The sequence below is a fragment of the Meleagris gallopavo genome, chromosome 13 (genome assembly GCF_905368555.1).
Source record: "Meleagris gallopavo chromosome 13, MGAL_WU_HG_1.1, whole genome shotgun sequence".
Taxonomy (NCBI): Eukaryota; Metazoa; Chordata; class Aves; order Galliformes; family Phasianidae; genus Meleagris; species Meleagris gallopavo.
Window position 1 is genome coordinate 2,139,896 of NC_139416.1, and position 27,921 is coordinate 2,167,816.

Below are 27,921 nucleotides of genomic sequence, written 5' to 3' on the forward strand. Positions count from 1 at the left end.
GCTATTGTAACTGGTTTAGAGAAGAAGGAAAAGTGAAAGAGAGGCTGAGGAAACAACAGAAAGTATCCCGCATTGCTTCCCCAATAACCCGGCTCCCAAGGAGATAAACAAATTACTCCAGAATATGGCTCCCAAAGCACAAGGATGGCTGCAGAGCAGAGCACAAACACCTGATTGCTATCCCAGCCAGCAATTTCATCGTGTTGTAAGCCAAGGCCGCACAGCACAGCAAAATGACAACCTTCATCCAACACCCAGAGGTGATAAAAAACACAGCAAACAAAGCAGAGCTTGTGGATTAAGATGTAAACTATTTACTAAGAAAAAAAGAAGAGAGAAAAGATATTTTTATATATATATATGTATATATATACACACACACACACACACACACACACATATATATATATTACATAGGTCCTGTTGGATTAACTTGATTTCCTTATACAAGGAAATCAATATAACAAGGCCATCTATCTGGTTGACCAAGTGAAGCCAGTCAGTGTTAACTTTTAGGACTTCAGTAAGGCTTTTGACACTGTTTCCTTTCAGACAAAACATCCAGCATAGAGCTAGCAAAAAATACAACGTTATAGGTGAGCAGCTGGCTGACTTGCCAGGCTCAGAGGGTGAACGGGGTTTCATCAGGCTAGCAGCCGGTCACTGGTAGGCTTTGAATGTATCCATGCTGGACCTCTCCACAGCAAATGATGCCTTTGTATCTTTGCTTGTCATGTTTCAGGTGCGTGAATCAGAGCAGAGCAGAGCCAAATCCATCACAGCGGGTGCTGGATCTGGACACAGTGAGGAAATGAAGAACACTGCTCCAGGGCTCTACCGGCATATCCATCACCCGATGCACTTGATAAGAGCTAATGCCTGGTTTTCAAGGATCACAGCTGTGGCAGCCATGTCACCAGCTGCTTGTCTCTCCTTTTTCACTCTTCCTGCTGACAGACCTTCCCTTTGCAGAGCAGCGTGGCCATCCTCAGCTCTCTACTTCTTTTGCAGCGGTTTTATTTCTGCGTACACCACTTCTGAGGCTGCAGGTATTGCCCCTGTCCTTTCAAAGATCAGCTTTGCATACGTCACGTCCTCGGTCTGAGGTGATGGGGGAGGCTGTAGAGGAAGACAGCAGTGAGCAGAGCCTTTGGCTCTCTGTTCTGCAGTGCCCAGGGACTGGCATAAGTTATTTCCCATTGTCCAGGAGAGCCTGGCTTGTCACAGATGTTTCTGAAGCCCCAGAGCTCTTTCAGTTGGCATTCACCTGCCAGTGCTTTTTGTCGGAGGGGAGGACATGGCAGATGAAAATCTCTTACTGCCTTACCGTGCTGAGCTGATTCATCTCTGCTGCATGCTTGCTTTCAGGAGTTCCTAAAAAAAAAAAAAAAAAAAAAAAAAAAGATAACATTGAGTGCTGTTATTTTTAACGCAGAAAACAGCTGCATGGCTGGTTTCACCCACAGCTTGTTTCACCCAAGAAGCCCATGGAGAAGATGCTCCCCAGCACCCACAGCAGCACAGCCCAGGCTCAGCCTTACCTTTAGCATGCCTTTGATTTCTTCTGCACAGGCACACCAAAATACAAAGCAGGAAGAAAAGAGTCACAACCACTAACCCGGGGATGGCGTACAGGTAGATGATTGCTACGAGACCTGAGGAGCACAGGAATGTGTGTGAGCTGCTGTCCCCACAGCAGGCTCCAGATTTGAGCTCCAGCTCCGTGCTGGAGCTGTGGTTGCTCACCTTCCCGGGTCTGAGGCTCACGGGTCGGAGAAATCTTGGGGTCAGAGCCTGGAAGCAGGGACATGTGTGAGCACCCGTGCAGAGGCAGTGGCACCCACTGGGGGAAGCAGTGTCACTTACTGGGAACCATCCCTTGGGTGGCATTTTCAGTGCCTGTGAAGCTTCTGCTTGACACGGTACACACAATGGGCTCTGCGCTGGCTGCATCCATGCTGCCGTGGCTGTCACTGTGATGTGCCTTGCTGTGCTCCAAGGGGTCATCAGGAGGCTCTGGACATGTCCACCACCTCACATGCATGGTCTTATTCTCTTGCCAGACCATGAACCTGCACAGCATGATGATGGTTGAAGTTTTTTGTTGGACAGATAAGTCTGCAGGAAACAAAACAGCAAGTGGCCGTACCTTGCAGCAGATATATCCCACCAGCACGTGCTGCTTGCAAAACATACATTTAATATCTGTGCCCTCCTCCAGCAGCTGCTGCTCCTGAGCCTCTGAGCTGCAGTCACATCCCACCCACCGCACACAGCCCACTCGTGCCATAAGTACCTGACTCCTTGTGGCTCTTGCATGGGCAGTTCTTGTTTTTAGCACTCACACAGCGTGAGGCTTTCATCTTGCATGTGTAATTTCCAGCATGCTTTTCATTCACGCTTGTAAAGGTGAGGTTGTAAGAACCATTTTCCTGGTGTAGGTCAGTCCCTGTGTCTTCCTGTACTATCCTCTTGTTTAAGTTGTTACACCACACCACCTCCCTGTCAGGGCTGTTTGGTAGACAGTGAAAGGTGAGATTTGACCCTAAGGACACGGAAATCTTGTGTGAGCACTGGTGAGCGAGTCCTGCAGAAAAAAGAAGCAGGGAGGTTGGGTTTGTGCTGTGAAATACCCACATCCTTCTTGTGAGGCCCTGAGGATGCCAGCCCCAGGCAGCAGGCTTGCTTCTGCCCCAACCATCTGGTGTTCCTGTGGCTGGGCACAGGCGGTGGTGAAGGCAGTGGTGCCTAAGGAGACTTAAAAGCTTCAGGAGGAGCATAGGGCAGGCAGAAAAGCAGCTCTGTCTCAAACCTCCTGCAGGTTATTGCTGCACAGATAGAAAAGCTCAAAGAGACAGCAACTTCCCTGCAGGCAGTCTTGGAGGGGCTGGTGCTGCAGAGATCCTCTCACACCCCCAACAGAGCTGAGAACAGATGCACACAGATCCCCTGGCAGCACCACTCACCACTCACCCCTCCCAGGCAGGATGAGGGCACAGCATCTGCACACTCACCAGCGGACGGCCAGGCAAGGAGCAGCAGGGGCAGGATGGTCTTCACCACCAGGATGTTCATGGCTCCTTCCTCCAGCATCCAAATCACGTGCGGTGGAGGGGTGGAGGCTGCATCCTCCCAGCACCAGTGCAGGCGGTTCCTTTTTCACGCTGAGGCTCACCCTCTGCTAGGGTTCCTAAAGTGAGCTTCAGCCCAGTTTTATCCCCTCGCTCTGCTGCTTGATTCCATCTATGGTCTTGTCTCAGGCACGTGCCCTGGGCTCCGACACAGACACACCCAGCCTGCCACATGTGCTGCTGGTTCCACCCCACCGCTCCCAGTCCCCAGCACGGATGGGTGAAATGCACACCCCATGGGCACAGGAGGAAGGACTTCCCCATTCCCCTCACCCCTGAGCCCCTTCCGAGCAGGGGACGGATCCAGCAGAGGAAGTGATGCTCCTGCTGGCCATGGTCTGTGTTAATTTTTTGCCAGCAGACGTGGCCCTGTGGGAGCAGCGCTCGCTGTGCTCCCTCCTACCCTCCTCCCAAGTGCCATTTTCTCCCATTTAGTTTCACATCAGCATCTTACATCAGGTAGTCTTGCCAGAACTACCTGTCCCTTCCCATCTTTCTTCTGTAAGTCACAGAATATTGTCCCGAGACCGTGTCCATCAAGCTGATGTGAACAACAGACTGTCCTGATGAGCACCAAGTTGGCCATGGGCAAGCAGTGTGCCCCGACTACCAAGAACCCTGCCTTAGGAGCATTGCCAGTAGGCTGCCTTAGTGTCAGAGAACTGACCCTAAAATGGAGCCCTGAGGAACTGGCCACCAGCCTGATGGAACCCCAGATGCTATAACCCTTCAGATCTGACCCATCAGCTTACCCTTCTCATTGCAAAATAACTGAGAGAGGTCCTGCAATGACATCTTAGTACCCTGGGATGAATGCTGGCCTTCTGCTCACCTGTTTGGCCTCCTACATTTTGGAACCTCCTGTTCATGTGCTCTCAGGAGGCGGTACTTAAAAAGTGACCAGGTCTGATGGATGCTAAATTGTAAAGGCACAAAATGAGTTAAAACCGAGGAAGACTGCAAAAGGTTCTCTGCTTGTGTAACTGCATCAAAAACAAGAGGAAGGCAAAGAGAAGGCTTGGCCTGTTGCTTAACCAGGAGGAAGAACCACAAAGATGTGACCTGGAGGAAGTGGAGGCATTCAGAACGCTGCCTCCATCTCACACCTGAGCTTGGAGGGGTCGGACAGAGAAGGAGCACACAGGAGCAAGCCAGAACCAGGGAAGACCCCAATAAAGAAGCAAGCAAGACATGGAGTCACTTATCATGAGAACATGAGGAAGTGGCTGAGATAATCTCTTGAAATCTCAAGGGCTTTGGCAAGAGCAAGCAGGAAACATGGGGAACTGCCTTTGCAGATTGAGTATTTTAAAATCCGGAACCAAGTCTCAGAATTACAGTTCTCAGAAAGATGCCCTTGCACAGGATACATCACATGCATGAGTGCCTAGATGAGCGTGGAGTGATAATAAACACAATGTCCTGCTTCCTGCATGCTGAGAAAGGGACCTCTCCATGCCTAAGAGTGGGAATGGCAATGGGAAAGCATATGGGATGGAGCAGGGATCGGATCACAGTAGGGGAACCCAGCCAGAGCAAAGGGAAAAAATGAAAAGCAAATCAAAACAAAAAGCAGGAGAATTGTTTCTGAGGTATGTGTGGTTGGAATGCAAAGAGGAGAGAAAACAGAAGAGAATTTGAGGAATAAGAACAGAAAGAGAAAGATGGAGGGAAGCAGAGTGATGAAATGATAAGAGGAGGCAGTAAAAGGGTCAGAAGGGGAAGAGGCTGGGGGAGGAAAATGGCTCAGGCCAAGGAAGCCATTGATTCATAAGATCAAACTCATTTGAATTGGAAAAGACCTTCAGGATCGATGACTCCAACCATCAGCCCGACTCACTGGGTCCCAACACTGCACCACATCCCTCAGTGCATTGTCACCTTGTACCTTAAACACCTCCAGTGGGAACTTCACCACTTCTGTGGGCAGCACATTCCAATGCCTGACTGCACTCTGTGAAGAAAGTGTTTCTTGAAAACCTGTGCACCTGGAAATGGGGCACAAAACCCTCAGATGCCTCCAGCTTCTGCACAGAGGGCAGCTACGGCAAAGCCAGACCGTTTCCATGTCCCCAGCACAGCAGTGCCCACCAACAGCCCCAGTGATGCTGGCAGGAGCAGCTGACAGCACTGGGCTTTGCTGTGCACCAGGACCTGGAGCAGGAGAGCCAGAGCACAGCCACTGGAGGGAGGCAGCAGAGCAGAGAAGCCAGCAAAAAAGTCCTCAGGCATGGCTGGAGACTGAAAACCACGCAACCACAGCAAGCCATGCAGGAGAGAGGCATCCATGCACCCACACTGGGGCCTCTCCCTGCAGATCCAGATGCTTGCTGCAGCTCCAAGTCCATAACTGGAATGACTGAAGACAGTCAGTGAATTCCCAGGTCTCACTTCGTACAACTTGGCAGCTGTCTTCTGTCCATCAGATCGATGGGGTTTTTAATCTGTGGGCAAAGCATCCCACCCACCTGCACAGAATCATAGAATCAAGGCTGGAAAAAACCACTGAGATCATCCAAGCAGCAGCCCATCCCCACCGTGCCCACTAACCGCTTCCCTCAGCGCAACATCCACCTCTTTCTCAAAAACCTTCAGGTTTTCAAGGGAAGGGGACAAAAGGATAAATACTCGTCAGAACCAGCTTGATGGCAGTAGAGTCCCACCCAGCAGATATCCCACTGCCAAAGTCTGCCCCATTTGAGGGCCTCTCAGACAGCAAAGACAAGCAATGCTGTCTGAGGAGAACAAGATTATACAGTCTTAACCATCATTAACTGAACTCTGCAGTATCTGAAAGTGTTTCCAGATTGTTTAAATTCCAGTCTTGGGAATCATCGTGAAACAAAAACCTCTGCCACCTCCTCCCTCTCTTATCTTATTTGCCCCTGGAAGGAAAGCAGAGCTCACTTCAAGGTCTGCCTTTATCTGGGACCTTTCCCATTGAAAAACTCAGCTCCTGGCTTGGAAGGCATGCTCTACTCCCACTGCTGCAGGAGACACAGCATTTCAGGGGGCCCATCTCTTACAACAATCTTGCCCATGAAAGGATTTATACCAGCTTTGTCAGTCATATTTCTCCTGATCACAGCAAGATCTTATCTTCCACTGCCAGTGAGGCTGGAAAAAAGCAATGAAATCCTTAAAGTCATTGGCACGTAAAGGCTTTTACCTATTTCTCTTGCTTGCAAGATGGGAGCGCTCGCAGATTTGCCGGACAGGTTTATCACAGGATTTGAAGCTCCCTGGGAGTTGTTCAGCAAGAACCAGAGATTTGGGACGAGGGCAAGGAAGGGATGTTGGAGGTCACTCCACCAACCTGGCTCCCAACAGAGTACTTCTGCCCCTTGATCCAAACAGGCTTTGCCCACCTCGAGAACTCCCTCATGCTCATGTCTGCCTGCAAGCCTTCTCCTTACTCAACCAGAAGTAAGGCTCTTTCTGAAATCCATTTAAAATTTTAAAAAAGTGAATCTCAACATCTTGATTCTGTTCTTCCTAACGGGAACCATGTATTTGTGTCAAGCTTTCAGTGGAACAGTTCTTCTAGAATTTTGAGATGCACCCTGCAAGCCAACGTTGAAATGGTTCCAGATGTCCCTACTGGCCCTGAGCTCAGGGGAGCGAGCAGAAACCATGCAAAAGAAGGTGTTTAAAATGCCACTAATACCAGGTCTAACACAAATGCTTGACTATTGGTCACATTTATTTTAAGAACAGAACAGCTTTTCATCCCAGATCCCTACATGAGTTTATTGTGCAACTGAGGAAGGACAGTGACAAGAATTTGCATCCTGTAGAGCAAGTTGTGTTTTCCTCCTCTCCTTCCCGAGGTGGGAAGCAAGCCTGGCACAGAGCACCACGAGCTCCCTCATCCTGCACCTGTGAGGATGCTTCATTAGCAGTAAGAATGCAAATAAATAAAAAGTAGTCAGTATCAACCAGAAATTAAGTTATTGCTACGTTCTTACTTATTGGACACTGCGGGTAACTCACTCGATAACCACCAAGAGAGGCGATGGTCTCAGACTGCCCTTGTGTTTTTGTTGGTCAGAGATGGGGGAGGACAAGGTTAATTTTCTCCCTGCCTTGAGGGCAGCAGTTATCTCAGTGGTAGCGAATCTTTGTCATTGTGATGAAAACAGGTGATGGAGGGGGATGACACCCCAAAACTTGGAAATTCATCATGCCTGCCAGAGTTTACCAAGGAGTACACAGCAGAATACTTGCTGCTCCTGACTTGCAACAGGAGCTGCTGAGTAACCTTCACCTTGTAAAGAATTTCAGGTTCAGATTTCAAAAATATAAGGAGCCCAATGTCACCCTGAGAGCTGAGCCACAGCTGCTGATGCACAATGTAAACTAAGGGTAAGGAGCAATGTGGGCTTGGGGAAGTACTGGTGAGGCTCTTACCATGGCACACAAGGTCAGTCTGACACATTTTCACCTCCCTCTGCTGGTGGGACATGCTGGGACGGCCAGCGTCTCAGTATTGAGTCAAGGCAGCTACAATAAGGCTTAACATTAAGTAGTCTAACACATACAAGACCACTGGCCACCACAGATTATCTCTTAGCCCAAAGTTGATTACGTGTGATGAGCTCACAGCAGTGCCAATTCCTACAGCATCCCTCCCCACGAGGAGCATTGGCCGGAGAGCATGAGTTTGAGAGGATGAGGAGAGCTGTGAGAAGAGCCTCTATATCTCAGGCTGATGGAAAAGCAGAGAAGTCCTTTCCAGCACGTTCAGAGATGACTTTTTTAGGCATCGTGCAGCTGGTTCTCTTTCAGCAGGATCTTCTCTCCAGGCTTGAAGGCAGGCATCCCCAGGTAAGGGCAACTGGCACAGCGGAATGCATCCCCCAGGTAGCACTGCCAAGAGACAGAAAAACACTTGTCATCGTGGCAACTCTCAGTTCTCTCCTCCCATTATATGCTTTTTCCACCTAGAGAAATGACCTGCTCCTCAGCATATGCCAGCACAGAAATCACTTCCCTTCCACCTCCTCTGGACACGTGCTTGTTTAGCAGGTAACAGAGCTGGTGCAGGACACTGCACTCACACAGAGGAACCAAGTTTCCAGCTCAGCCCTACAGGAGGGCAGCTCTGCCTAGGCACTGCTGTGTGCTGGGCTTTAGCAGCTCCCTAACTGTACTCCCATAAGGTGATCTTCCCTAAGGAGACCACTGGTAAGCAAGTGAAGCACAGGGTCACTGTCTGCTCTGCCTCCTGCGAAGGTGGCACTCGCACTGTAGGCACACAACAAACTGGTGCAGAGCACATGGGCTGTTCTAAGAGGTGAGATGGTAAAGGCAGAAGCTCTGCAGAAGCAGGCAGTATTTTAAAAGCAGTAGGCAGCTGCTTTAGAGAGCAGTCATCAGAGAAAACTGTTCTCAGACACAAACTGCACCCTGCAAACCACAATATACAAACAAAATGACTATTTACATTTCCACAGGCAGATTTGGGCTGCGAGCTCTTCTTCTCCTGTTCCAGCTCTTCAGCCAGGCCACACGTGCTGCAGAAAATAAAGAAGTCACTTGCATCGTTCTGATTTAAAAGCTATGAGTTACAATCCTTGTTCCAAAACTGTTCTCATGCAACAGCCCTCACTTTGTCACACAACACAGCTGGCTCTGGGACTCTCAAGCTCTGCACTTTGTTCTCCAATACCAATTTGCAAAACAAGCGTTGAAGCACGCTCCTCCAGCTGAAGCAAGGAGGAAATGACTCTAAAGCAATTTGCCACATAAACTATTCCTCCTTAAAATCAGTGGGAATAGGATTTTAGTGAAGGCTGCACAAACTGTGTAGCTACCTCCGAGAAGACTGCTGATCATACCAGTATGGCAGCTTGTAGCAGTTCTGGCACAACTAGCCAATACTCACTGTGTTTGGATTTACATTCAGATAGCCAAGACAAGGAAAGGACACGAACCAAGTGAATTATGCTTTCCCACAATCTTTTTTAAAAACATCCAACTCTAAGGTTTCATTGCCGTGAGTTAAGAGGTACGCTGACGTGCTAATCCCAACACTGACCAGTTCTTGCAGGCTTTCTTTTTGCCCTTTTCTTTGCAGGACGGAGCTCTGAGAGAGGCTGGATCTGGCTTTTTCAAATCCTCTGAATCCAACAGCTCATCAGAGTCCAAAAGATCCTGGAATATACCATGGAAGAAAACACACAACAAATCGACTTGTTAGTAGGGAATGACATTGCTGTTACATTCATAGAAACACCACTCATTGTAGCACTAGCACTGCAAACATTCCCTCTCAACAATGCCTTTCCCTCAATTCTCACCACACCTGAGGGCACCCAACACCTCAAACAGCAGCTGAGAAATTTGGGGATGCTTTTCTACCTCTTAAGTTGTAAAGCTTCCCAAGAGGAATGACCAAAATTAGCTAGAGTAGAAAAGAAGAGAGAAGGAATGACAGCAAGGTCTCACAAATAAAAATGGATACCATCTCTTCGTCATTCATATCACTGGCAGACAGCGTCCACAGCTTAGCAGTAGCTGGGTCCACAGAGGGTTTTCCTGGATCCAAAACAAAATAAGAAGCAGTAGGTACACCAGCCACTGCCCCATCTATTTCCAGCAACTAGAGAGTTCAGACAACTTTGGAAAGCCCCACTCCACAGATATTTATGTAGCACTCCCTTCCACAGGGATGTTTGTCACTTCAGAGAAGGGCAATTCCCACGTTCAGCACACATCATGCCTTACCTGAAGGACTTGTTTTCTTGGCAAAGGATAGTTTGAGTTGACTTGAAGATCCCACTTCAAAATTGGGTTTCCTGCCTTCCATCTGAACAATGAGAAGGTCATTGCCTTGGTAGCCCAAATGCTCTCGGACTGACTGGGCCTCCTCTGCGGTCAGAGGTTCCTTTTGCAGCTGTAATGCAAGATCTTTGGTTACTGAGCCACTTTATTTCAATGCCCCAGCCACTACTCCTGTGAACACAGATAATCAGTTGTGTCTGGCTCCAGTTGCTTATCCCTCAGAACAGAGGAGTCAGTCCCAGCTGCAGTGCAACACAAAGGGCTGATCAGCGTGGCGTGAGCCAGCAGGCACGACAGAAGACAGGTTTCCTCCTATCTTCAACCCTAAAGAATAACACCACCTTTGCAGTAAGAAAAGACTGTGGCAGATAGCATCCATGAACATCCACAATGAACCAGGACAGCTAAACACCTTGCTACCCATCAAGTCCTCGTCTACTTTTGGCTAACAGCAGGAGAGAATTCTGAAAGCAATAAGTACAAACATACCTCCTTCACTTCCACCAGCCCAGAGAGAGTCAGAGCTGCAGGGAGTTTGGCTGCTGTCTTGATTCCGCTGTTGTTATCTGGAAGACACAAAAGCAGGAAATAGCACGAGGAACAAGAATAGTGGTCACTGAAAAACAGATGTGGTACTTGGAACCTGAAAGACCAACAGACCTTTACAAAGAAGTACTCAAACCATACTCTAAAGCAGGCCCTCTCCAGTAAAAGCAGGAACAAAACAGAGCAGCTTGTTCATTGGATTAGTGGCTTGAGAACATAAAGTTGGTTCTAGCTCCAGATCTGTTCTACATACACCAAAACCTTCCTCAATCCAATTAACATCAATTTTAAAAGAAAAAAACAACCACACACCAAAAACACAAAGCAACAAAATCCCCCAAACCCTTTCACATATTGCAGTGAACAACTTGTGAATTTTTCAAAGCATAAACTGCTAAATGATTGCTATATTCAAAACTATAATACTCCAGAGCCTTGCTCTAGTAGGCAAAGCTATTAGTCACTGTTTAACCCAAAATTCATCATGGGCTTCTTCTCTTTGACACCTCTTAATAGTCCCAATTGCACTTTACTCCAAGTCCACCAAAATTCCAGCCTGACAGATGTGTTTTCTGAAATAAGACACTCCACCTACTCCAGACTTTACCTATCTTAAACAAGACAAACCCTTTACTATTCACGTTAGCATTTCAGGATAACGAAAATCTCTGAATGTCAGCCAGTGTTCCTGCTGCCTTTCATTTCAGCCTAATTCTCTCAGGAATTCCTTTGCTGCCATGAAAGCGAGGCTAATGCAGATTCTCTTACCTGATTCTGTAACCACGGGTTCTTTCAGGAGGACACGACCCCCAGGCTTAAGTATTCGAGCTATTTCTGCCAGTACCTCTGCACTGTGCTGCGCTGTGCTGCCTGGTACCACGCCTGAGAGAATCACATCGAAACTGGACTCCCTGTGAGCCGCTGCAGAGGGAGAGATGAAGACAGTACAATTTTATGCACAGACACGCTCATAAATAGTTGCTTAATTATCAGTTCTGCCCTTTCCCTCATCTCTTATACTTACGTACAACAGCAGTAACTGCATCACAGAATCATTAAGGTTGGAAAGGGCCTCTAAGATGAACTAGTCCAGCTGTCTGCCTACCACCAATACTGCCCACTAACCACGTCCTGAAGTATTGCACACCCACGTTTCTCGAACACCTCCAGGGATGGTGACTCAGCCACCGCCACGGGAACCCATGTCAGTGAATCACTGCTCTGAGAAGACGCTTTTTTCCTTATAACCAACCTGAACCTCCCCTCAACAACTCAAAGAAATTACCTTTCATCCTATTGCTGTTACCTGGGAGAAAGGCTGGCTCCTCCCCACATCCTCCTGCCAGGGCTGCAGATCCACGAGCTCCTCTTCTCCAAATGACCACCCCGTTCCCTCAGCCACTCCCACGGCTGTGCTCAGACCCCTCACAACTCCGCTCTGTTCTCTGGACACACTGCAGGGCCTTCATGTTTTTCTTGTAGTGAGATGTCCCAAACTGAACAGCAAGGAATACACCTGTATTGCTGTACTGCTGCACTTACTGCTCTACTGCTGTATCTATTGCTGCACTGCCAGCTGTTAGCTACGGCTGCTGCCTGCCTTACAAACCAGGGAACACACAGCTCAGAAAGCAGAACTCCCTTCTCCTTTTAAGGCAGACAGTGAAAAACTGAGGTGGTTCTTACACTGAGACAGCTGGTTAACGTTCTCCACGGCCACGCGACCGTCAGCTCCCACCGAGGCCCGGACGGAATCCACCAAGCCCTTCAGCGCTTCCACCGGCGAGGACCCGTCCCAGATGACGGCCACGCGCTGCCCTGCGGCGATGCCGAGCTCCTCCATCTCCACCTGGCAGAGGAACGAAGCGTGACGGTCAGGCGGGGCGGCCAGAGCCTCCCCAGCCCAGCGCCGAGGCGAAGCTGAGGCGAAGCTCCGGCTCGCCGCCGTCCCGCTCACCTCTACCCGCTCGCCCGGCGCCCTCGTCCCGCTCTGACGTCATCACGCACCGCCGCTTGCGTCACCGCCGCTGCCCGCTTCCAAGATGGCGGCGGCGGCGGCAGGCGGCCTGCGGCGTGCGGGCTGGCGGCTGTGGCGGGGCCGCGCGGGTGAGGGAGCGCGCGGAGCGCGACGGGTGAAGGGGGCGCGTGTCCGCGTGGGGCCGCGAGCGTGGCCGTGCGCGGGGCGGGGCCGGGGCCGGGGCGGGGCAAGGTGAGGTGAAGGGCAGCGGAGCCGTGCCGCGAGGGGGCGCTGTGGAGCTGCGGGGTCTCCCGGTGTTCGTCGCAGGGGCTGCGCGTCACTGCCTGGGTATGAGGGGATGCGGCAGGGAGAGCCGCCTTCGTGTGCGTGAGGGGGAGCTATGGGCGGGACACGGAGTGACTCCGTCAGAGGAGAGGCCAGCAGGGACAGGGAGGTGATCGTCCCTCTCTACTCTGCTCTTGTGAGGCCCCATCTGCAGTGCTGTGTCCAGGTCTGGAGCCCCCAGTACAAGGACAGAGAGCTGTTGGAGAGGGTCCAGAGGAGCCACAAAGATGATCAGGGGGCTGCAGCACCTCCTTTACAAAGAAGGCTGAGGGAGCTGGGCTTGTTCAGCCTGGAGAAAAGAAGGCTGCGGGATGACCTCATTGCAGCCTTCAGTACCTAAAGGGAGCCTACAGACAGGAGGGGAATCAACTCTTGGAAAGGGCAGATAACTGCAGGACGAGGGGAAATGGTTGTAAGTTGAGGGAGGGAAGCTTGAGGTTGGATGTCTGTACTGTGAGAGCGGTGAGGTGCTGGAACAGCTGCCCAGAGAGGCTGTGGATCCCCGTCCATCCCTGGAGGTGTTCAAGGCCAGGTTGGATGGGGCCCTAGGCAGCCTGGTGTAGCATTAAATGTGGAGGTTGGTGGCCCTGCCTGTGGCAGGGGGTTGGAGCTTCATGGTCCTTGAGGTCCCTTCCAACCCAAACCATTCTGTGATTCTGTGACTTTTTACGTGGTATGATAGTGATAGAACAAGGGGGAATGGCTTTCAATTAACAGAGGGGAGGTTTAGGTCAGATGTTAGGAGGCAATTCTTTACTCAGAGGGTGGTGAGGTGTGGAACAGCTGCCCAGAGCTGTGGGTGCCCCATCCATCCCTGGAGGTGTTCAAGGCCAGACTGGATCAGGCCCTGGGCAGCCCGAGCTGGAGGGGGGCAACCAGCTTACAGTAGGTGTTGGAACTGGATGATCTTTAAGGTCCATTCCTATCTAAGCCATTCTGTGATTTTATGATTCTACCTTGTGTTGGAGGAACACGTCCCAGACCCAATTTCCCTTTCAGGACTCAGGTGCCAGCTGTATGCACCCCAGCAGGGCCTCCATGCCTCGGCTGCACTGAGAAGAGCCTCAGAGGAGCAGAGGAAGGACCCACCATCATCCTCCTCACAGCAGCAATTTGAGCCACAGCAAGCAGACCCCCACCCGGAGCAGGAGGCGTGGAGCCCACAGCCCAGGTATCTCAGCTGCTCTCCGTAATGCTGCTCAGGCTCTGCGTGTCTCTCTCTGGTGCTGCCTATAGGGTTAACGTGGCCTTGGCCTCATGCAGCTGTGGCGGTGCCAGTGCCACCATCCATCAAGGACCTGGGATGGGACTTGCATTCATGGGGAAGCACCAGCCCTCACTGCTGGATTTCTGTGTAAATCTGCAGTTGCTGTGTCTGTATGTGCGTAACTGAAGGCCCCGCTGGAAAAACCTAGAGTTAGTTTAGTAGTTTTTTGTTTTGTTTTTTTTTAAGAATTGGGTTATCTGAGGCCAGTTGGTCTCAGGTCACCATCTGGATTGAGCTTTCCCTTACTTCCCTCTCCTCTCACGGTGAAGGGTCATTAGGAATCCCTTTTCTGGGAAGGAGAGGGAAGGATTTTACAGGAGAAGGTGAGATGTCTGCTGTGAGCAGACCTTGGGACGTGTCCACACACAGCGAGCAGCTGGCAGAGCCCAGGTTGCTGTGCGTGGTGGTGATGTTCCCTCACTGTACCAATGCCTTCTCATAGTTACACTGGCCAGGGCGGCCAGGAGTCAGAGGACTATGAGAGCGAGGAGCAGCTGCAGCATCGAATCCTCACAGCAGCGCTGGAGTTTGTGCCTGAACATGGCTGGACAGCTGAAGCCATTGCAGAGGGAGCCAAGGTATGTGGGAGAGAAGCAAAGAACCAGATGGAACTGAAGTTCAAATACAGCCAGGCCTGCATGCTTCCCCCACATACGCTTGGGCCGTGTACCCCGGTCAGCAGATGGTACTGGGAAGGAATGAATCCCAACTAATGCAGGGTAACACTGTCAGAATTACACTCAGGCACAACATAGTGATCCTAAAGAGAGGAAAATACATACAGAAAGAGTTTTTTTAATGCAGTATTGTTTTGTTTTAAATCATATAGCATCACGTGCAGAATAAATACGACATACTTCCTGGCTGGATCTTGCTTAGCATGACCTGGTCTGTCATCTCCCCTTTTCCCTGCAGACTCTCGGTCTCTCTGCTGCTGCTGCAGGGATGTTTCACAGCGACGGCAGTGAGCTGATCCTGCACTTTGTGTCTCAGTGCAACTCCAAGCTGTCTGACCTGCTGGAGGAGGAACAAAAACTAGTGCAGCTGGGCAAGGCAGAGTGAGTATTGGGTATAAAGAGACATCTTCCTTGGCAGGCACTAGCCATCCCAGACACACTGGATACTTTTAAGTAAAGAATGTCATTTACCCAAACGATACCACCTTCCCAGATGGAGAGTTGAACTACAGGCATGGAGGATACATAATACTTTGCATCTCTGTCACCGAGGTGGGAAAATGATTGATCTCTCGAGTTGATAATTGAGTTATCTTGGATGTGCTTTGTAGGAAGAAGCCTACAGATCAATTCCTGAGAGATGCTGTGGAAGCCAGGCTGAGGATGGTGATTCCATATATTGAGAAATGGCCACAGGTACAAAATGAATATAAGGATTGCGTGTGTGCGCGTTCAAAACACCCTGTGGCTTTCAACATGGTCTCCACCAGAATAGGTCAAGGTTGTAAGTGAAACCATCGCTGGTTTCAAATGATTCACAGCCCTCAAGAGGACAGCACCCCTGGAGGAAGGCAGTCTCTTTAGAACAACTATTTCTTGCCTTTCCAGAAAGGCAAACCTCTCTGTTTTTCACTCCACCCATTTGGGATCCCCAGGGAATAACACTTGTGTGTCCGCTCAGCTGTATTTAAATTGTCACTGCAGTGTCAGGCTCCCTGCAGCATTGTTCTAGCAGCACTGGGAGCATCTGATGATTGTAAATGCAGAATTACTGCTTTATTGCAAGAAACTGCCTGCTTACTATTGCAGGTGACAAACCCTTGACAACCTGAGGATAGCTCTGTGGACTGGGAAGCCTCTATGCTTCAAAATTCGTATGGAAGTTTTCAAGTTATTCTTTGCAAGGTCAGAAAGGAATTGCAGTCACAGTAACAAAGTTCCCAATCTTGGGCTGCAAAGGGCACTGCAAAGTTAGCCATTCTTGTCCAGAGTCACTGCTGGCCTCTGGGTGGCTGAACCCAGCTCTCCTTGCAGAGAGAGAAGATAGGATTTGTGTTTTTTGTTGCAGATTAGCATAGCTTGTCTGGTGAAGGATGTGGGTGGTTCAAGACTCTCCGGGCGTTGTTAGCATTTTCAAAGGCTGCAGGAGCTCAGGAGGGCCATTATGGCTGTCTGTTCTGCCCTTCATAGCTGGTTTGAGTTCAAAGTCAAATTCAGAGAAACAAGAGGTTTGACTCCCTTCCCACAGGGACACAGCACAGGGGTGAGTCATCTTGGCTGTGCTGTGTTTCTGTGCCTGGAGAGGCAGCTCAGGGAGCCAACACAGGAGCATTGGTGTTGAGCAGGGAGCATGGGCTCTCATGGAGGCTGAGTCATGAGCTGAGCTGCTCTGTGCAAGTCTTGCTGCTTGGAAAGACCAGTGCCAGTGAATAGAGCATAGAGGTCTCACTGGGAGCTGGAGGCAAGTCAGCAGCAACAAGAAAAGATAACACAGCAAAGAAACATTGATCTGTTTTCACGCAGCACCCTCCTCTCTTTGACTCTTCCATTTATCTGTGTATTTCTTTCTCAGGCTGTCAGCATCCTATTGCTCCCACATAACATCCCTTCGAGCCTCAACCTCCTCACCAGCATGATTGATGATATATGGCACCATGCTGGAGACCAGTCCACAGATGTAAGTCCTTGCACCTTGCAGAGAGGCTGCTTCTGCCCAGGAAAATGACAAGTAGAAACAGGCACTGAGCTGTGTCTCTCTTGATACAATCCATTTTTTTGAATGAAGGAGATGCTTTCAGAAGTCCCCAAAGGTCTTCAGAAGCTATACTATAGTTTTCAACAAGACACAGAAGCCAGTAGGGCAAATTATTTCCAATGGAAGTTGTGCAAATTAACAGGACCTGCTTTCAATTAATCAGCTTTTTTTTTGGAGGGGAGACAGACAAAATTGTTGAGATTTTGAGACTAAGAAGTTGATCCAATTCAGTTAGCAAGCACTTGCCTCTTCCAGCAACAGCAGCATTGACAGATTTAACTTGAAAACTTTGAAGAATCCACCTAAAAATACCAGTAGCTTATTAAAGCTTTCATCTTTCTGGCAGGGAATAAAAGGAAATTATAACCGTAGTTAAAGCAATTAATAAATTATTTTAATTCATATAGATGTAGGGAAAAGCTGCATGAACCATTTAACAAACTGCTTTAATAAACTTCTTTTATCTGAGTATGAAAGAGAAGTTACTGCAGTGGAAAATAAATAGAGGACAGAAAAAAATTAAAGGAATAATCTAGAAGTAGAAAACCTGGAAGACCGTGATTGCATCAGGAACTGCAAGTCCCTTATGGCTTATGAAGGTGAAACAGACTCAGAGTTTCCTCACTTTTGTGAGTGAAGCGCTTTTGTGGGATGCTATACAAGGAGCAGGAGTTTGGTCTCAGATGCATTAGAGATCCATCTGCAAATGGTGACAACTCACATCACCTTGGCACAGTTTGTGAGTTGTGAGGCAGATAGCAGAGCTTTCAATTTGACTGTTTTCAAAATTAAATTAGTGTTTTCATTCTCCTGTTGCATTATAATCATGAATGGAACAGCCAGCATTTTTTCTTAGGTACTTGCATATTTTAATCACTGTAACGAAGGAAGCAGCAAATGAAGTTGAAGACTTGTTTTTAAGAGTGCATATACATTTTGTCTGTCAGTGAATCCAGAGCAACTGGAAAATCTGAGGAGTTTGAGTTAGCTGTGAATTTTTGCATTGTGTAACCTGTTGTTGTAAAACACCCTACAGCACTGCTGCCAGCAGTGTTCTGACACATTTAGTGATACAGCAGGCAATACTGGTATTCCAGTGATAGGATTTGGGAAAGGTGCATCTCTGTGATGCCTTGCATAGTTCTGTCATCACTTTGTCCCCTTTCTACACTTCTGTACCTTGTGCAAACTGCACTTGGAGTTCAGTTCTAAATACAGCCATCAGATCTAGAATCTGAGTGTTGCATCTCCTGCTAGCAGTCTTTAAGCAAAGATAAACCCTTACACAACACAACCTACAGCCTACTTGCTGTAGGTGCACGCTTGCAACCAGAAGCAGGTGGTTGCAATTGTGTTCTGTGCTTTTATACCCAGTACTCACAGTCCCTGCCTGGTGCCACAGGAGCAGCTGTGCTGTCAGATGTCCGTGCTGGCTGGCAGCCCATTGCATCACAGAGGCGAGCTGCAGTTTGTCAGGAAGGAATGCATTGTCTTAGGGCTGTTTGCTGAGCAGTTTCTCTGACCAGAGACAGCCCAGTTGCTAACAACGAGGAGATGGCCTGTTGTTTTCCCTTGTGGTTCTGCAGGGCCGCTTTTGTGATCTGTACTCAGCTCATCTCTCTCTCAATCCGTGCCCTTGCAGATTAACTGGTACACTCGGCGGGCTGTGCTCACTGGCATCTACAACACCACAGAACTGGTGATGATGCAGGATACGTCCCCTGACTTTGAAGACACGTGGCGCTTCCTGGAAAACAGAGTAGCTGATGCCATGAACATGAGCAGTGCAGCTCAGCAGGTAACAGTGTGGGCCAGGTACACACAGCATCCCCCGTGTACCAGTGTTGTGCAGACAAGGCTGGCTGTTCCATCTCACGCTTGCTGAAAGACCCCTGGTGTACTGGGGGCTGGCAGTTCTGCATCAGTCAGTGCTTATCTATGCTGTAGTAAAAGAAGATGTCGGTGCCCCTCTTTGACTGGTCTGATGACTAGGAGCTGCGTGCTCCCAGGAAATCCCTTGCTTCTTATCTTTGGGTAGCCTTCAGCTGCAGTGCTTGGCTTATATCAGCACCTTCCTATAGCAAATACATATTTGTTGGCATCTTTGTGTTTGGGTAACCACAAGTGTAACTGCAGAGGAAAGCTAATTCTCCTGTCTCCTAGGTACAGTCAACTGGCAAAGCGCTTGCCCAGGGCCTGATGGGAGCTGCAGTTACTGTAAGTAATGCTGAAGTCAGCAAGGCCGTGAGGGCAGAATCCTTATGCTCCCTTCCACACTTAACACTGGCGTGTCTTCCCTCCTGAATCTAAATTATAGCATAAAGAAAGTTGTTCTTTGTAGCTTAAATACTTGTAAAGATGATTTTCTTGGTAGTTTGGGCCCAGATGTGCTGAAAAAAGTTGTAACACAGCATAAAACAAAGTCCAAAGCTGCAGGATGAGCTCGTGATTAACAACACAAGAAAGCCAAGCTGCCTGTTGCATAACCTAGACCTCATTTCCACTATCTGAAGCAGCTCTCAAGCATTTCTACCTCCACCTGCAGTTACGGTTGGAGCGTGGGAGCATTTCCCAGCACAGACGTAGGGTTTGGACGGTGCCATGGAGCCTGTGACTCCACGGGCAGTACGAATCCCTTCTAACCAGGATTCTACACCGCTCTGGGGTCCGTTGCGCATTACCCACAGCCTGCTGCGCTCCCCCCACTGCCTGGGTCTGACAGCGCCCCATCTCCGTGTGCCCACAGATCACCAACCTGACGGGGCTGAACCAGCGCCGCTGAGGACGGAGCCCCGCGCTCCGGAGCCACACCGGAGCGAGGATGGAGCGATGGAGCGCCCTTTCCCCGCAGCACAATAAAGCCCCGCACTCTCACCTCCGCACGCCTCTCTTCTGCTTCTCTCGCGGCTGGCTGGGCGGGTCCTCCGAGCCGGCAGGGGGCGCGCGCGGGCGGCGGGAGGGGTGCGGCGGCGGCGTAGCAGAGCGCCATCGGGGGCGGCCATGCCGTACGCCAACCAGCCCACGGTGCGCATCACCGAGCTGACGGACGAGAACGTGAAATTCATCATCGAGAACACCGACCTGGCGTGAGCGGCGCCCCGGGGGGGGGCCGGTCCCGAAGCCGGCTGAGGGGAGGGGGCGCAGCGAGAGGGCTCCGCTGGGCGGCGGGGAGGGCCTAGGGCTGGGCAGGCCGCAGGCGGGGCGGGCGGGCAGCGGGAGCCGGGATGGCCCGCGGTTCTGGGCGCTGAACGGAGGTGTTTCTTGCAGCGTGGCCAACTCCATCCGGAGGGTGTTCATAGCGGAGGTGCCCATTATAGGTACTGGTTTCTTTGCTGTTTTGTCTGGCGGTGGTCACGGTCCTTCTGCTTTCCCCTCCACGCTGCCTTCACCCTGCAATCAGCGAGTGCTCTGCTGTTCTCTGTGCCCGCATCAACCACTCGGTTGTCAGAGAACGGCTTAGGTTGGAGGGAGCCATAAAGATCATCCAGCTCCAATCCCTGCCGTATGCTGGGTGCCCCCTATCCCACCAGAATCACAGAAACAGGTTGGAAAAGACCTACAAGATCATCCAGTCCAACCATCCACCTGTCACCAGCAGTACTCACTAAACCACATCCCTCAACACAAAATCCAACACCTTGAACATCTCCAGGGTCGGTGACTCCACCACCTCCCTGGGCAGCTCATTCCAGTGCCTGACCACTCTTTCAGAAAACTAGTATTTCCTAATGTAAGGCTGCCTAGGATCCCCTTCAGCCTGGCCTTGAGTGCCTTCTCCAGGGATGGAGTATCCACAACCTCTCTGGGCAGCTATACCAGGGCCTCATTACACTCTAAGTAAAGGATTTTTTACATCTCATCTAAATCTCCCCTCTGTTAGGTTAGAGCCATTCCCCTTTGTCTAGCTTGTTCTCAGCTCATTTTGTTCTTCTTTGCAGCTATTGACTGGGTCCAGATAGATGCCAACTCCTCAGTGCTCCATGATGAATTCATTGCCCACAGACTGGGTGAGTGCCGGGCACAACTTGTCTCCAGACTGTTGCAATACCTTTATCACAAGGCTGCTGTTCCTCTGCATTCCCCTCATCTCACCCAGCCGTGTCTCATTACCCTCTTTCCACAGGTCTCATCCCACTCACCAGCGATGACATTGTGGATAAGATGCAATATTCCAGAGTGAGTAAAGTAAAATGTCTCGGGTGCTTGTTTTGGTGATGGGTGCTTGATCTGATGGGAAATCCCATAAATTCTTGCTGAGAGCACTTTGACCTGTGTCTGTTCCAGGACTGCACGTGTGATGAATTCTGTCCAGAGTGCTCTGTGGAGTTCACCCTTGATGTCCGCTGCAATGAGGACCAGACTCGGCACGTCACATCCCGTGACCTCATCTCCAACAACCCCCGTGTCATTCCGGTCTGTGCAATCTCTGCCTGTCAGCATGTCCCCTCTCTGCATTCCCATTGAGGCTGGGGTGGCTAATGCATGGGGTACAGACAAAAGGAAGCTTTCAGGAACATCTCATACTGCCATAAATGCTCACTTAGAATATAACAGGAGCACAAAGCAGGAATATTTGCAGAAATGGAGTTGTGTGCCATTGTGCTTCTTTTTGTTGTCTCATTCTTCACTTGCTGTCTGATGACATCTAAGTCAGTGTGGTCTTGTTAAAGCCTTACCCTGCATCCTCATCTCATGGGTGAGGCAGCCTATTCGTCTTGCCTTGAACACCAGGAGCAGGTGCACTTGTGTCCTCCTGTTGTGCTGCTGCATCCATCTGCACGTTTGCTGCCAGGGCTCTGGCAAGGTCAGCCCCTTCAAATGCTTGGCAGGAGCCCAGAGGCCCCCAGCTTTCCGATTCTTGGCTCTCAGCGTGGCAGGGTGTGAGGAGCCTGGGCCAGGGCACTGCTGCCAAATGGCTCTTGCCCAGTCACCTTGGGAAGGGTTGGCAAAGCCAAAGCAGAGCAGATGCAAAGGGACTTCATGGAGAATATTTGAAAAAGCTGTCAGCTGGAAGGGTCCTGCTCTAATCCTGCATCCAGAGGTCACCACAACCTGGGGGCTGCTTCTGGTGGTGAAGTTTGTTCCAGAGTGCCTAATTAAAGCAATAGATACAGCTTGCTGTCTCTTGCTTCAGCTGTGGTGCTGTGAGTGCTATGCATCATCTTACAGCAGTGTCATGGGTGACTCTGAATTGTTGCAGAACCAAGCAGCTGCACTGGGCACAGGCTGTGACCCTCTTTATCCTATGGGAGGGAGCAGTCTGGTGGAGCAGGATGTCACAAACTGAGTTGCAGCTGTCTAAATTGCCCTGATTTCCATTAAATAGGGTGGGCTGCGTTTGTTGCTGTAAGTCACTCTGCAGTGGCTCTCTGCAGGCATTTTAGTAGGTAATGCTGTCCGTGAGGTTGGCATTCTCATTAGTTTCCTTGCTTTTGTTCTCCTGCAGGTAACATCTAGGAGCAGAGACAATGACCCCAATGACTACGTGGAGCAGGATGGTAAGTGGCATTCAGCAGGCTGTAAGAGCTGCTGAAGGAAATGAGTTTTTCTCAGTCTCTCTGAACCCCGTCCTTTGTTTACTAGTTGTGTAAACCTGGAGCTGACATCTAAAACTGACAGTTGAGAGTCACCAGCATCAGTGGGGTTAGCATTTTGTGTTAGTAAACAAGTGTCCAGGGTCAGAGAGCACTGCTCTCTTCAGTTTTGAGAACTTAGAAAACAAAAATGCTAAGTGCTGCAGCATGTACATGGGCATGCCTGCAACTTTCCTGTACTTAGCAGGATGTTCCTTAGCTACTCTGGGGACATAGAGAGCCCCTCTAAGAATCCAAGCAAGGCCTGGCTTCTGGTGGCATGGTCCTGGGCACTAATAATTCCTGCCTTTTCCCTTGTGCAATCCTGCACGCTCATTTCTTCTGATCAGCCTTCTCACACTGGCATGTGCTTTTCTGTAGACATCCTGATTGTGAAGCTGCGGAAGGGCCAGGAGCTGAAGCTGAGAGCCTATGCCAAGAAGGGCTTCGGCAAGGAGCACGCCAAGTGGAACCCCACGGCAGGGGTAGCCTTTGAGTACGACCCAGACAACGCGCTGAGGCACACGGTGTATCCCAAGCCAGAGGAGTGGTATGTCATGATTGACTAAAGCATATGGCCAGGCTGGCCCTCTTAGGGGTGAGAGATGTAGCCTGAAGGCCAACCTGCAATATCCAGCACGATGGCAGCTGTAGAACTTCAGTCTGACACTCAAGGGCTGCTGAACCTAATTGCTGGGGTGTCTCTGTATTCTTTGTTTCACTGCTGTTGGCCCCCTGGGATAAACTAAGGCTGCATCAGTCAGGGAGGACTTGAAAAGATTTCCCAGGTGACACTTAGTTTCCCCCACCCCCTGAAGAGCTCTTACACAACAGTCAGGTGCTTTGTGTAGGGAGAATGAAGAGCACCTGGGTAACGGATAAACCAGCCACATAAAGCTGATCCAACCACCCACTTGCATTAGAACCTGTGCCACAAGAAAAGCACGTGAAGTATTAGTAATTGGCAGTTACTGGGCTGTTACTTGCCAACACAGATGAACTAATTGGAGAGACCAAGAACAGTGACAACCTGGGCTGCTCTAATTATGGCCTTGTGGAATTTGTGATCTCAAACAAAGAGAACAGTCGGGATCCTGAGTTTTAGGAGAGCAAATTCTCAGTTTTGTAAAAAATTAATGGGTGGGACCCCCTGAGAAATTGTCCTTTGGGATAAAGGGACAGAAGAGAGCTGGCAGCTCTTCAGAGATGTTTTTGTTTGGACAAAAGAACTCTTAATTACCATTTATAAGAAATCAGGCAAGGAAGGCAGGAGACCAGTGTGGCTGACCTCCTGGTCAAAGGAAGGAGCTACATAGGCAGTGGAACCAGGGCTACGTATCCTGGGAAGAAAATAGAGATGCTGCACAGGTGTCTAGGGATGGGTGTAACAGCAAAGAGACCAACACAATAGGAAGACATTACAAAAGAAAGAAGGGAAGTGCTCACCTGTCTCTGAAGAGCTAGACTCACAGTAGAAACTCCACAAGAGACAAATCTCTAACCAGAGATCCTTCCCCAGTGGCAGTCAGCCCTTAAATGAGGTCTAAGAGAGGTGCAGCCAGGCTCCACCCCTTCCAGTCACACAGCTGAATTGCCTTCACCTGTGCTCCCAGGGCTGACTGGGTCCTTTCCCCAGATGCTCCATCAGTGATTCAGGCCACTCAACAGTTACTGTACAGTTGGGAAAGCTAAGGAAGACAGGGACATGGCTGGATAGCCACATTCAAAGAGTTACAGTCAACAGAAAACAGTACAGCTTCAAAGCAAAGGGATGGGACTGGGTGGTCTTTAAGGGTTCTTTTGAAGCCAAACCATTTTATGATTCCGTCATTTTAGCCAAGGGCATAATTTGGGTCACTAAATGTCACTTTTTCTTGTACAAACTCACATCTTAATGACCACCCAGCAGACATGCTGCCATTGAGCATGCTGGAACTGGCATCAGAGAGACACCGGGTGCTTCAGCCAAGGCAGCAGCGAGCAGGAGCTAGAAGGGACAGCAGATGAACTGCCGTGACTGCAGGGCAGCAGGCAGAGCTGCGCAAGGTCAGGAAGACCTCAATGCAGAAGCAGGATTTGGTGCAGGGACTGCAGAAACTGGGGGGAACAGAAGCCTGAGCAGAGCTGCAGCTGGACAGGAGGCTGTGCAGCAGAAGGGGCTCAGCAGGCTTTCCTCCTGCCCAGGCCCCGCGTTGCCAGGCTTGACTCCAAAAATGCCTGTCGTTCTTCCTCGCTGTCCGCTTTGAGCCTACACTCAAACCCATTGCCTTGCTTATGTTGCCCCTTGCTAAGGCAGCTCTCAGTAAAGGAGCTGCTGAGAGCAGCAGTTAGCCTGTATCCCACACCTCCAGCTGTCTGCCAGGTGTTTTCTGTCAAAGGGACTCTGCCCAGATTCTGAGATCTGCCCGCAGCAATCCCAGGCCATTCTTAGGGATGGAAGGAACAAACCCCAAAGCTTGGCTTTGATGGGCTCTGTAGGACGCCTCTGTGGTCTGGTTCAGTCAGTCTGGGTGGGGGTGGGCCAAGCAGGCTGCTGCTCTGCAGTATCTCTGTCATGAGCACATCAGAAGTGTTGGTGTGCAGGGCTGGCCTCTGTCACCGTCACTCCGGGGGCAGAACTGGAGAGTTTTGTAATTGCCAAATGATTCATGGCGGGTAAACTGCACCGAAATTTGTTTGATTGTCCGGGTTGGAGGCTGGATGGTTGCGAAGCAGGAACGTCTCTGTGATGTGGAATTTCAAATCAGGGTTTGAAATAATTTTAGGCTTCGTTGCGGTGCCGCAAAAATTCTCTGGTTTAATTTCTGTAGTGCTGGATGTTAAGAAGTGACAGGTTGAGCCCGCGTCCCTTTGCAGCGAGGCGTTACCTGTCTGGGTGGCCCAAGGCAGTTCTGATGCAGATTCCTTTGTATGGTGGCAGACTGGGCTGTGTCCTCATGAGCCTGGTGTTTGGTGCAGTAAGCTGGGTCCCTGGAAACAGCTCTTGAGAGGTTCTTGACAAAATCTGTGTCAAAGTTTGAAGGACCTAAAGAAATGCTGATTGCTCTTGGAGCTCTGTGTTCTCTGATGATAACGGATTTCTTTCCAAGTTCATCTTGCTCCTAGTGAAGACAATACAGAGACAAATGCCTCTGCTATCCAAGGATAGTTATTGTTTTGGTTTTGGTTTTACATACTCCTTCTGCACGCTTGCTGCCAGGGCTGTGGCAAGGTCAGCCCCTTCAAATGCTTGGCATTTGTGTTCTGAGCTGTTGGCAGAGCACTGGAATGCAGCTGGACTCTCAAAGCAGACGTGGTGGAAAGAGATTCAATCTCTGCCCCGATTTCAGTAATGAATGTTGTGGCAAGTAACGTGAAGGTCCATAAATGCTTTATCTTTCCCAGCAGTTTGTTGCAGGTGGAGGGTTTGGTTGGGAAGTGCAGTTTTATTGAGGACCACTGATGACAGGACATGAGGATCAGCTTTTCTTGGCCCCACTGGGTCTGAGGGAGGCCAGCAGGAGATCGTGGTGGGCATGGAATTTCCTATGCTGGCTTCTCAGACCACTCAAGGCAGAGGAAATAGAAAGGGCTGCATTAATTTGAACTTTTTTCCATGACTTGATCCAATGCTGACCTTCCCTGCTCTCTGATTCCAGGCCCAAGAGTGAATACTCGGAGATTGATGAGGAGGATGCTCAGGCTCCATACGACCCCAATGGGAAACCTGAGAGGTAAGGAAGCTGGATGTGCTCCTTCTGCTGGGAGGTGGGGGATCAGGCTGGGTGCACTGCATTTGCTTTTGGTGTGAGTCAGATACGCTGCACCAGAGTTTGCCAGCACAGAGAGCTGCTGCTCCCTGAAAAGCAAAGCAGGAGTTGCAGTTAACTGGTGATGTGCCCAGGCCTGGCAGGTTTTGCCCTCTGGGAGATACTAGGTGACTCTTCTGAGTTCCTGTTACCAGGTAGAGCATTGCAGACAGGAGGCTTGGAGAGATGGCTTAGGGTGATGTTGGAGACACTGATGTCATCAGCAGTATTATTCACCCGTGTGAGTCTCTCATGCTCTGATTGCTGTTGCTGCCCTCTCTTCCAGGTGATATGTGCTGCAGGAGTGCTTGCAGGCAGACAGCCGGTCTTAGCTTCCTCACGCAGATTTCACATCACATAGCTGAGAGGAGAAAATCTCACAAGTACTTTTGCATCTTAGAGGGTCGTGAGGGCTGCTCTGAGCTCTGTGGGGGTCTGTGGCTGCTATGGTAGCAGGGCAGTGCTGGCTTGTGCCCAGCTGGGAGCTCAGCAGTGCTGGTGGCTGGGGCTCCCAGCAGATCTCCCTGTTTTGGGTCCTGGTGGGCTAGAACTGCTGTGTGGATGCTCTCTGGTTTTGCACCTCTGCACAGAGCACTTGATAACTTCCTCCCCAACTTGTAATCTCAGGTTTTATTACAACGTGGAGTCTTGCGGCTCTCTGCGCCCCGAAACCATTGTTCTCTCTGCGCTGTCTGGCCTGAAGAAGAAGTTGAGTGACCTCCAGACCCAGCTGAGCCATGAGATCCAGAGTGACGTGCTGACTATAAACTGAGGTGGCCCTTTGCAGATTGTCCAGGCTGCAGTGATGCAGAAGGTTCTTGCCTCTGCCTGGCAGCACTCTGGGCTGAGGGATTGTTTCCTCATCTCCCTGTCTCTCCTGGTGCAGATCTGCTTGTCAGCAACGCTTCTCAGAGAAAGCCACGGTGACACATAGGGTAAAAGCAGGAACAAAGTCTTTGCTGGGGTAGGGATGGGCTTTGTCTCTGAGCCCAGAGTTTTGGACTGTAGTCATATGGCGTTTGGGATTGGGAAGCATGTACCTCAGTTACACAGCCCTGTTCTTTTTGTATGTCTATTCCTTAACTGTACTGAATAAAGCCTTAACCCCTGTGTTCAGTCATCCCCGAAAGCTCATCCATGGCTGCAAGAGGAGATAACACATCATTTAGTTCTCTCCAATAGACATTAACTTAATGAGACTTGCTTTGGAGTGAGCACTGCCAATTGCTGCTCTTGACCTACTAAGGTCTGTGATCTACTAAGGATGCCAGAACCCCTGCAGCAGGTAGTCCTGTCCCTTAGAGTTCCAGCATTATGTTTAAAGCAGATGTTCAAAGCTGGGCTGTTAAGAGCCACATCACATGAGGCAGCGTGGCAGGGAAGGGGGGCCAGGGAGCCTTAGCCGTGTTTAAAGACCCCTTTGGAGCAGATTCTACCCCTGTGCTGTGTAATCTGTATGTCATGGGGTTTGGGAGAGGCTGTCACTAGTAACCCCCAGCTGGCAGCTCTGGCTGTACCTGCAGCATGCAGGGGCTGAGCTGGCTATATGCTGAGCCACAGCAGCGGCTGGAGGGCTCCAAGAATTGCCCAATTCCTTCTCCCCTTCCTCAGCACCCAGGATGTGCAACGAGCTCCTCGGTGACACTGCTGAGAGAGTGTGAGCAGGACTTGCTATGCCCCTCTCCCCTCCTCAGCTCTTTCAGGGCTTCGTTTGGAATGTCCTTGCAGGCGCTGGAGGCAGAACAAAGCTTTGAGCCAAACACGCTGCCTGTAGCATGAGGAAATCTCCCCTGCTCAGCATTTTTGGCTCTCTGGC

The 27,921-nt window shown here is 50.1% G+C and overlaps 4 protein-coding genes across 7 annotated transcripts; 2 read left to right on the plus strand and 2 right to left on the minus strand.

Moving 5' to 3' along the window:
* Nucleotides 1–291: 291 nt before the first annotated feature.
* Nucleotides 292–5,148, minus strand: LOC104913023 (uncharacterized). Of its 2 annotated transcripts, none has more exons than XM_085235208.1 (7): nt 3,015–5,148; nt 2,297–2,587; nt 1,867–2,118; nt 1,747–1,794; nt 1,542–1,655; nt 1,328–1,374; nt 292–1,119 (listed from the first exon to the last, which is right to left on the minus strand). In XM_085235208.1, the coding sequence occupies exons 1-7, from the start codon at nt 3,091–3,093 to the stop codon at nt 997–999; spliced, it is 954 nt and encodes a 317-aa protein (XP_085091334.1). In that variant the 5' UTR covers nt 3,094–5,148; the 3' UTR covers nt 292–996. The 2 variants fall into 2 exon arrangements, with proteins under 2 accessions (XP_085091334.1, XP_085091335.1); XM_085235209.1 differs by lacking the exon at nt 3,015–5,148 and adding an exon at nt 2,638–2,989 and having other exon boundaries at nt 2,297–2,545.
* Nucleotides 5,149–6,816: 1,668 nt separating this feature from the next.
* CIAPIN1 (cytokine induced apoptosis inhibitor 1) lies at nt 6,817–12,306 on the minus strand. Its single transcript, XM_085235210.1, has 8 exons — nt 12,150–12,306; nt 11,232–11,384; nt 10,407–10,483; nt 9,861–10,029; nt 9,598–9,671; nt 9,172–9,287; nt 8,578–8,647; nt 6,817–8,000 (listed from the first exon to the last, which is right to left on the minus strand). The coding sequence occupies exons 1-8, from the start codon at nt 12,304–12,306 to the stop codon at nt 7,890–7,892; spliced, it is 927 nt and encodes a 308-aa protein (XP_085091336.1). The 3' UTR covers nt 6,817–7,889.
* Nucleotides 12,307–12,425: 119 nt separating this feature from the next.
* Nucleotides 12,426–19,622, plus strand: COQ9 (coenzyme Q9). Of its 2 annotated transcripts, XM_085235207.1 has the most exons (9): nt 12,426–12,569; nt 13,765–13,936; nt 14,475–14,610; nt 14,948–15,090; nt 15,321–15,405; nt 16,562–16,666; nt 18,387–18,542; nt 18,908–18,961; nt 19,491–19,622. In XM_085235207.1, exons 1-9 carry the CDS (start codon nt 12,506–12,508, stop codon nt 19,524–19,526), a joined length of 951 nt encoding a protein of 316 aa, XP_085091333.1. In that variant the 5' UTR covers nt 12,426–12,505; the 3' UTR covers nt 19,527–19,622. The 2 variants fall into 2 exon arrangements, with proteins under 2 accessions (XP_085091333.1, XP_085091332.1); XM_085235206.1 differs by lacking the exon at nt 19,491–19,622 and having other exon boundaries at nt 18,908–19,464.
* A 48-nt stretch (nt 19,623–19,670) lies between these two features.
* Nucleotides 19,671–27,225, plus strand: POLR2C (RNA polymerase II subunit C). 2 transcript variants are annotated; one of them, XR_014886190.1, is made up of 10 exons: nt 19,671–19,830; nt 20,012–20,061; nt 20,683–20,751; nt 20,868–20,920; nt 21,029–21,157; nt 22,191–22,242; nt 22,699–22,867; nt 25,956–26,030; nt 26,392–26,488; nt 26,733–26,813. XR_014886190.1 is itself a non-coding variant. In XM_085235211.1 (9 exons), the coding sequence occupies exons 1-9, from the start codon at nt 19,745–19,747 to the stop codon at nt 26,875–26,877; spliced, it is 828 nt and encodes a 275-aa protein (XP_085091337.1). In that variant the 5' UTR covers nt 19,672–19,744; the 3' UTR covers nt 26,878–27,225. The 2 variants fall into 2 exon arrangements, 1 of the variants encoding a protein (XP_085091337.1); XM_085235211.1 differs by lacking the exon at nt 26,392–26,488 and having other exon boundaries at nt 19,672–19,830; nt 26,733–27,225.
* The last annotated feature ends 696 nt before the right edge of the window (nt 27,226–27,921 follow it).

Excerpts from the sequence above, each read along its gene's own strand:
- LOC104913023 (XM_085235208.1), bottom strand. The coding sequence starts at position 3,093 with ATGCTGGAGGAAGGAGCCATGAACATCCTGGTGGTGAAGACCATCCTG. Across the intron at positions 1,795-1,866 it reads CACCCAAGGGATGGTTCCCA|GCTCTGACCCCAAGATTTCT; the intron begins GTAAGTGACACT and ends CCCTGCTTCCAG. Across the intron at positions 1,375-1,541 it reads AAATCAAAGGCATGCTAAAG|GAACTCCTGAAAGCAAGCAT; the intron begins GTAAGGCTGAGC and ends TTTTTTTTTTAG.
- CIAPIN1 (XM_085235210.1), bottom strand. The coding sequence starts at position 12,306 with ATGGAGGAGCTCGGCATCGCCGCAGGGCAGCGCGTGGCCGTCATCTGG. Across the intron at positions 9,672-9,860 it reads CAAGAAAACAAGTCCTTCAG|GAAAACCCTCTGTGGACCCA; the intron begins GTAAGGCATGAT and ends TTTTGGATCCAG. Across the intron at positions 8,648-9,171 it reads AAGAAAGCCTGCAAGAACTG|CACGTGTGGCCTGGCTGAAG; the intron begins GTCAGTGTTGGG and ends TATTTTCTGCAG.
- COQ9 (XM_085235206.1), top strand. The coding sequence starts at position 12,506 with ATGGCGGCGGCGGCGGCAGGCGGCCTGCGGCGTGCGGGCTGGCGGCTG. Across the intron at positions 12,570-13,764 it reads GCTGTGGCGGGGCCGCGCGG|GACTCAGGTGCCAGCTGTAT; the intron begins GTGAGGGAGCGC and ends TTTCCCTTTCAG. Across the intron at positions 18,543-18,907 it reads TGAGCAGTGCAGCTCAGCAG|GTACAGTCAACTGGCAAAGC; the intron begins GTAACAGTGTGG and ends CCTGTCTCCTAG.
- POLR2C (XM_085235211.1), top strand. The coding sequence starts at position 19,745 with ATGCCGTACGCCAACCAGCCCACGGTGCGCATCACCGAGCTGACGGAC. Across the intron at positions 19,831-20,011 it reads ATCGAGAACACCGACCTGGC|CGTGGCCAACTCCATCCGGA; the intron begins GTGAGCGGCGCC and ends TGTTTCTTGCAG. Across the intron at positions 26,031-26,732 it reads CCCAATGGGAAACCTGAGAG|GTTTTATTACAACGTGGAGT; the intron begins GTAAGGAAGCTG and ends TTGTAATCTCAG.